Here is an 8,557-nt window from a genome sequence, read left to right on the forward strand (position 1 = left end):
CACTGGCAGCCTCAGGCCACCAGGGCCTGCCTTTGAACAAGAGCTGGGTAGAGATCAGTGCTTACGATGGTCCCTCACAGAGAGAGGGAGCCACGGTGGCCCCATGGGTTATGCTATACGACAAGCCCTGGCACCAGCAGGGACTTTCCCGGGGGAGAACGCAGTGTCCTTGGTGCCCTGAAATGTTCCCCTCCCACCATCACCATGGCCACTGACCTCAAATGCTCCCCAACAGCAAGTGCAGCTTGGTGAACCAGAAAACGATGGTGTGAGGCCAGAGACTTGGGGCCCCATCCCCAGCCTGCCCACTAGCTGCCAGTCCTGGTGAGGTCCCTGGCCTCTCTCTGGCTGGGTTCACACCAGGCAGAGCTCCTCCTGAGTGACAGAGGAGCAAGGATCTCCTATCTGGCCCGTCCCTCCAACACCACTGACCAATGCCCATTTCCTCTCCTTTCTTTCCAGGGTCCTGTCTGCCTCTCCGGGTCCCCTGCTACTAGAGTAGCGCTTCCAGGAATCAAGGGGATCATGAATTGTCCTGCCTCACAGTGCCTCTCTCCCTCTCCCCCAGCCATCCTTACCTGCCTCACCCTGCCTCACCTGCCACAGGGTCACCTGCAGCTCCCCAGAGCAGCACTGTGCCCACCTGAGACTCTCTAACTAGAACACTTGTACCCTCCCCTCACCCTGGTGAGTCTCTAATTAAAGGTCCTAATGCTCTTAAAAGGGGGCCAAGGCCCCACAAGAGGCCCTTCCAGATGCTGGTTTGCTGAGGGAAGGTGGGGGCAGGTGGTGGGGAGGGCCAAGCCTCCAATCTTCCCTTCCATGGGGATTAGCATGTGGAGCAGAGCAGGGCCGCAGGTGCCCTAGGCAGGGCTGGAGGTGGGAAGGGGCTGAGGATCGGCCTCCCTTGGGGCTGCCTCCCTCCCTCCAGCTGTGTCACCTCACTAGTCCTGATAGCAATAACAAGTCAGAAGAAGTGTAGCAGATGGGACAGGGCAGGCCTGTGCCAGCCTTCAACGGCCAGATCATGAGCTCCATGCCATGATCTCTGAGCCACAAGGCCTTCACAGCAGGCTGGGAACGCAAGGTGACCCCAGCCCCGGGAGGTGTGCAGGAGCAACTGCGGTGGGACTGGCTGGCCACGGTTGCCCACGAGCCCTGGAGACAGGAACATGGAAATAGGGCTGGGGTCTGGGCACAAAGGGACTCCTTAGACCCCATCACTTAGTGAATGGACAGGGACACCCTTTCCCTGCCCGGTGCTGGCCCTGAGTCAGCTGGCCCTGTTTCTTCTGCAGAGGAGGCTGATGGTGGTGGTGCTCACCAGGCTCCTGCTTAACAGGCATCAGTCCAGAGCCTTCAGCCCTCTCTACACCTGGCCCTCTGAACAGGACAATGGGGAAGTGTCCACCACCCATCCTTGATGATGTTGCACTGGGGAATTGGGGGCTCCCAGCCTGCTGGCATACTGGCCTGGGCCACAGGAATTGGTCCCTTGGGGCCCTTCTCGGGGCCCCCACAGCTAGTGCTTTCTGCCCTGGGCTGCTGCCCTCGTTTCCTGGGTGGCCCTGCTGACACCTAGCCGGAACCCCTTCCCACTTGCCCTCCCCAGGGCGGGAGAGGACCTTCTGACTGTACGGAGGCTCACTCTGATCTGATCCTGACTCAGAGCGAGCAGCACCACCCACGCACCCTGCCTCTCACACTCCCTCCCGGAAGAGGTCATCTGAGCCCTGCCTGGCCCTGCTGTGGCCCTGGCAGCCACACTGGTCGCCTTGGCAACAGCCACCTCTGCTCACAGCAGCAGCTTCACACTGCAGGGTGGAGGCAGGAGGACGTGGCCTCTGGGCAGTGATGGGGGAGGCCTGGCCTTCCAGCCCACCGTAGGGTTCAGGCTAGGACGTGAGCTGGAACTCACATCACCTAACCATGACCTTCAAAAGGAGAGGACTGTGCGGCTGGGGAGGAGCCTGCACAGCCTCCGAGCTTGGGCAGGTCTACAGCTCCCAGGCCCTGGGTGTGCCGTCCAGGCTGAGGACCACAGAGCCTCCGTACCACCTGGGAACAGGCCGGGAAGGCCAACTCTTGCCTTTCATCATGACCCACAGACTCAGAACTCTGGGGGTGGGGCCTGTGACCTCCTTCAGATGACCCTAATGCACAAGACCTAAACAGTTCAGTGCTGACAGCAGGCACATGACAGTCCCAGAGACTCCATCTCTGCCCCTGCCACCGCCCTGCACCCTGGACTCACACAGGACGCAGTAGAGGCCGAGCTGCTCGTAGCCCTTGCAGCAGTCGGTCACGTTCCTGGACTCGGGGACCTCCACCGTCAGGTACTGTGTCCTGTAAACAGTCTTGGGGCACCACCTCCATGGGATCCAGCCCCCGCAGGATGCGTGGACAACGTGGGAAGTCTGGACAGCCTCCACCCTCGGGACGCTTCGGGTCTCCAGGTAGCTGCACAGCTGGTAGCTCAGCAAGGACAGGCCTTTTTCTATGAGGGAGTGGGCAAAGAGGTGGGACCAAAGCGTCAGATCAACGTGGGTTACATGGATGGCCACCTCTGCCACAGCCAGTGGATAGGATCGCCACACTAGAGCCGCTCATGTCCCGCCACCTGCCCAACCACAGCCTTGGCCTCTGTGCACCAAGAGTCATGGGGTTTGCGCCAAACTGAAAGGAATGGTGCATCAACACCTGTCGGCAGGCTAAAAAACCCCTCTTAGAGTGAGCCGCCACCCAGGCCACTCCCACCTCCCGGAGCCAGGGCTCTGACAGTGAAGATGCTGAAGAAGCAGAACCAGGAGGTCCCGTCCCGTTGACTACTGCACGTTTCTGGTTCTGCAGTGTAAAATCTCGTGCACACCTGACTCGTGAGCCTCAGGCTGGGCATGTGGGACACGGGTAGGCAGCAACTCCCTCCCTCCTACCAGGGGCCTGTTCAGGCCAGGCAGAAGACAGTGACAACTTTTGTGCAATAAAATCCAATAATGATAAATAACAAACATGTAGCCACATGTGAAACGTGCATACATGATGAAGTTCACTGCAACTGTCACTATTGTCATGGAGGGCGGAGGGCACGTCACCCTGTTCTAGATGGAGCCTCCCACTGACCCCGTCAGGCCCTGAGCATCTCTGCCCTGGAGCCTGGCTCCTACGTGACGCCCATTGATCCTTTGTCAATCTGAGTACTCTGTTCTTGAGACTTAGGCACAGGTGACATCTGCCAGCTCTCTGCCCCTTTGTCATGGTCTCTCCCCAGGTGGCTCCTGGGACTTCCCCTCTTCCCAGGGAGCCTCTGTCACCTCATGTCACTGAAGTTGCTTGGGGGGGATTGTGTTCCTCCAAAATATGTTCAGGTGCTAACCCCCAAAAGCTCAAGAGGTGACCCTAACTGGAGATGGGCTCCCCTCAACTCCCATAGCACCCAGCAGGGGCTCTGTGTGCTGGACTCAGATATGGGCTGAAGGAGTGACTGGCCGGTGCCCGCATCTTCAGATGCTCAGCCTCAAGCTCTCCGCCCCACTAGACTACAGCCTGTGGGTAGGGCCAATGCCACCACTTATTTCCCTCCAAGAGCAACTCGGTGGGTTGCTGGGAGGAACTCATAGACGGGGCAGAAATTATCCTAAGAAGAGCAACTGCCTTTGTCCCCACCCCAGGATGGCACCTCTGAAGACACCTGCCCTGGACGTTTGGGTGACTCACAAACATGTAGATAGTGAGAACCAGTAAGAAATGGACAGAGCCAGCCGTGGACTGGCTGTTGGAAGGGGTGTAGCCTTATTCTGGGTGGAACCCCGGGGCAGAGAACAAGCCTCTCCAGCCACAGAGGACAAGCTGCCACCTTCCTGGGGGATGCTGCATCCCAGTCACCCTCCTCAGGGGACTCGGTGGGTCAGGGCGACCTGGTTGCTCCTCTGCCAAATGTAGGTCCAGTCTGTTCTGGAGAGCACAGAGCCTTGGTGACATGGGAGGGGACAGGAGAAGTTGGGGTTGTGGGGGGCGGGGGTTGGCCAAAAGTTCAGATATGACTAGGAGAGGGTGAGAGAGTGGCAGAACGAACCCAAGCTCAAACTCGGTGGCCATGCTGAGCAGGACGAAGCCCCAGGTGCCCAGCATCAGGTGGCTCTAGAGGGTTTCACCTTCACCTAAGGTGAGATTCCACCGAAGGCCACAGTATGTACTGTTTAGAGAGCCCCCTGGCTCCACCTGCTCTTTATGGGTCCCAGCTAATGGCCAGGCGGGCCCTCCAGCTGGCACATGTGTGTGCACATGCACATGCTCACACAAGCTCATACATGTGCACACACTCGCACACATTCACAGGCTCTCACTCACCATGTGCGCGTGCCGTGCGTGCGCGCGTGCGCGCACACACACACACACACACACACACACACACATGCCCACTCCTGTCTGCAGGGAAGCTGTAGTTGATTTGGAGACAGCGTGGGACTCTTTAGACTCCCAACTGAGTGAGAGAGTTTTAAGAGGAAATAATTTTAAAGCTTGGAATCTCAATTTCTTGCAATCTGTGTTTCAGAAATCCACGGGTTTCTGTTTGTCTGCGGTACTGGGCACGGAACCCAGTGTGCTAACTGTGAACTCTGCCCTGAGCGACACCCCAGCCCTGCAGCTCTACAAACCCTGTGTCTCCTGAGGCTCCTGCCTATGCCCTTACCCACCCCTCACTCCATGGCAGTAATTCTGCACTTAGGAGCTAGGTGGCGAAGGGCAAGCCCTAACATCTCTGGTTCCTGGGTCCTGACCTATGATCAAGGACTTCAATACCCTGAGGTCCAGGATAATCTCTAAGAGCTTGCTGTCCCCAACTGGGTCCAGGATCTACCACACCTTCGGCACAAATGCAGTTTCAGGCCCCACCCTGCCCCCTGCCAACTCTGAATCTGCATTTTAACCCCAAGGATCCCCAGGACCCCCAGAGGCACACTGGCACTGAAGGAGCCCTCTTTCTGGAAGCTTGCAGGGTGCTCCCCTACCTATGTAGCTTGGCCATCCAGGAGCAGGTCCATCCCTCATAGAAGACACGGTGTCCCCATAGGTGCCATCCTCATGAGACCCTCTCCCAAGGAGCCCCTTCCTCAAAAATCACCCAAGCTGAGCCCAGATGCCTCACCTGTAAAGCTGCTGGCCTGGCTCAGACCCACCGCACTGGCCAAAGCCAGCAGGGCCAGCCCCAGGGTCATGGGCATCCTCGGGGGCAGGGGCCACGCAGGACCCAGGGCTTCCAACGCAGCAGTCTGAGTCTTTGGAGGGGCACTCAGGGCCTGCGTCGCCTGGGCCCCAAGAAAAGGCCCTCTGTCCCCTGTGCTGCTGGTGATGGCAATGGCTTCAGAGGGAGCATCTGCTGGGAGCAGTCCCTTATGCCTGCTCATCAATGCCCGCCTGCTACCGCTGTTTCCCTGGGGGCTCCTGCATGTCACAGACTATTCTTGCTCCAAGCAGATGGCATCTTTTAGGAAAGGTGAGCGGCCAACATCTCCAGTCTCATCGCTGAGTTCCATCTCATTGTTACCCAGAAAATGCATTGCAAACCCAAATCTGTGTCCCCCCACCAAGTGCAAAGTATTCTCTTACCCTATCACTGCAAACTGGCAGGAGAAAACAGCATCAAATCAAAGTGGTACATCAGACTCAGAAAGGCACCCTTCACACAGCTCCACAATACAGCTCAGAAGTCATGAGTGGGACTTCACCAGCCCCACCAGACCCTTCTCCTGGGGATCGCTGGGCTGTGCTCACAGAGACGCTCACTATCGGTGATTGGAATGGAAAATCACCTGTGGAACAGCCACAAGTGGGGGAAAAATGAATTATTGCAGAGGATGGAATATTAAAGAATCGGGAAATGCCCACCATGAAGATGTTTTACCAGCATTAAGAAAAAATGAGCACTGTAAACTCAAAACAAAAGTTCATACAACTGCCTACAGAAAGAAATCAACCCCAACCTTATATGAAAGTGGATGAAACCCAGAGAAGATCAAGGGAAGAAGAGAAAGCCTGTTGAGGTGGGGGAATTATAGGAGGCATTTTTATTTCACTAACTGTCATGTGAGATGGATTTTTAGATTTCATGTCAAACTCTCTCTAGCCCACAAAGCCTTTGCGCTCTTCGTAGCTTGGTATTGAAAGCTGTTGGCTTCTTGGAGAAGACCACAGGGTAGGTACAGGGGCCCCTGGCTGTCCCCTCTCCCAGGGGCCTTCCACCTGATGCCCATGCCCACGTTGCCATGTCTTCTATTCTCTGTGGGTTCATCTCCCCGACGACTCACTGCTGCGCTTGCATGGCTAATGGCTGAGAGTCAGATGCCATGGCAAGAACTTTAAAGAGAAGCTGGAAATAACCACAGCCAAGGGCCCTGCACAGGGGTTCCCTGGAGGACAGCAAGTCCCTTTACAGAAGACCCGAGTTTCGTGAAGACCAACCCGTAGACTGTGCTGTAATACAGGTTAAAAATAAAGAGTTTAATAAGGAAAGGATCGATTCTAAAACTCTCATGTTCGAGGAAATTAATTTGATTGACATTAGAAGAATAAATAGAAAATTAGGGCTGGGGATGTGGCTCAAGTGGTAACGCGCTCGCCTGGTGTGCGTGGGGCGCTGGGTTCGATCCTCAGCAACACATAAAAATAAAATAAAAGATGTTGTGTCCACCGAAAACTGAAAAATAAATATTAAAAAATTCTCTCTCTTCTCTCCCTCTCTCTATCTTTAGAAAAAAAAGAAAATTAATTAAAATTTGAGTAAGTCTGGACATTTAAAATGCAAGCTGAATCTTCTTTATAATACCACACTTACCTTCTCTCGGGAAGTTTGTACAACACAGGAAGTTTCCATAGCATGTGGAGGTGAATCAGGGACAACATTAAAGTTTAAAAATCCTTTTCCCTGCAATTCTCTACCGCCCTACAGCGCAGGTCCTTCACCAGGTGGGTTCCAGGAAGGGGGGCCGCGGTTCAGGAAGGCACGTGGTGAGGGAGGGGACCCCAGCCTGGCCCCCTGCCTCCCACGCCACTCCATGGCCTCTGGTCCCTCTGGAGAGAGCACTGCACCCTCCAGCCCAGCACAGGGAGGGCAGGATGCCCCGCTGAGGACTCGGTGGAGTCTGGAATGTCCTCATGCTTTCTCTATGGTTAAATGCCTGTCGCCCAAAAAGAACCAAGTTAACAGTTTCTAGCTGTTAACTAACAGGTCTTCCTGTCAATCACTCCTCCATAAAGGCCCAGCAAAAGGGGTGTGTGTGTGCGCACATGTGTTGGGTGTGTGCGTGACTGAGTGAGTGTTATTCATGAGAGTGTTATTGTGAGTGAGTGGGTATGAGTGAGTATGAGAGTGCGTGTGTGACTGTATGGGTGTGTGTTTGTGAGTGTGGGAGTATACATGAGTGTAAGCATGTTTGAGTGTATGTGCAGGTGTGAGGTGTGGATATGTGAGTGAGCGTGTGTGAGTGAGGGTGTGATTGTGCTCTGTGAGCCCAAGCTCAGGCACAGATGACGGCGGGAACTTTCCACTTTGCCTTGTTAGGCAAAGCAGCTGCACCCTGTGGCCAGGAGAGAAGGACGGTCTTGTTTAGAGTCAGCATGGCCAGGTCGTGTCCATCAGAGAGCAGCATGTCCAGCAGACAGCCCAGCGTCCCGCTGACCCAGTGTCCACACGCAGGAGAACAGGGGAAGCCATGGTGTGCAGTTGAAGGGTTCACACACACCCATGCACACACACAGGCTTGGTCCCACCAGCTCCCTCACACACTGACACATGCTCACAATTCACTTTCACACCCACCAATGCTCACATACACGCAGCTCTCACACGTGTTCACACTCAGAAGTCATGCTAGCTCGTGCACGTTTACACACATGCCTGCTTGCTCACATCTGCACACACGCACAGACATAAGGTGAGGAAGGGCCTGCGGGCCCTGGACAGCCTCAGCAGAGGCCGCCATGATTCATCTCCTCCATTACGGGGAGAGCATGGGTCCCACTCCCTGACGGCCCGTCCTCACCTGGGGTCTGAGTGCTGTGACCTGTGTGTGCTGACTCAAGTGTGTCCGCCCTGATCGTGTCCCAGAGACGGGGACGAGCACAGCCAACGTGAAGTCCTCCCACTGGTCCGGGCTGGGAGGGTGAGGAGGCACCACTAATACCTGCAGCCTCCTCTGGGATCCTGTCCCCAGGCAACACACAGCCACCTTCCCTTGGGAGAGGAGGGAGGGCTGCCGAGGTGGGGGACGCCAACCCAGAGGGAAGGAGGAATGGCCGGCAGCAGGTCCATGCGAGGGAGCTGCCCTGGCGGAAGTGGGGACTTGGAGACACCTGCGCTGTCCCGACTGCAGAGGCCCTTGTCCTACTGGAGTCCGGGAGCAGGGGAGACGCAGGTGGAGGCGGGAGAAGTCCCCTCTCCAAGAGCTCAGCAGGCGGGGCTCATTTCCACGAAGCACTAGCAGGGCAGGAGAGTGGCAGTGATGAGCCAGACAGCAGATTCGTGAAACTGGAAAAGTCTGGATTCGGAGGAGGCCTGGAC

At 56.1% G+C, this 8,557-nt stretch overlaps 1 protein-coding gene across 1 annotated transcript in view; it reads right to left on the minus strand.

Moving 5' to 3' along the window:
- Window positions 1-5,222, minus strand: part of Umodl1 (uromodulin like 1) — a 51,617-nt gene extending 46,395 nt beyond the window's left edge. The window contains exons 1-2 of the mRNA XM_076868590.2: window positions 5,147-5,222; window positions 2,255-2,497 (exon numbers count right to left, since the gene is read on the minus strand). Coding sequence (XP_076724705.2) covers window positions 2,255-2,497; window positions 5,147-5,222 — 319 coding nt within the window. The remainder of the gene's footprint in view (window positions 1-2,254; window positions 2,498-5,146) is intronic.
- Between the last annotated feature and the right edge of the window lie 3,335 nt (window positions 5,223-8,557).

The sequence above is a fragment of the Callospermophilus lateralis genome, chromosome 10 (assembly GCF_048772815.1).
Source record: "Callospermophilus lateralis isolate mCalLat2 chromosome 10, mCalLat2.hap1, whole genome shotgun sequence".
Classification (NCBI taxonomy): Eukaryota; Metazoa; Chordata; class Mammalia; order Rodentia; family Sciuridae; genus Callospermophilus; species Callospermophilus lateralis.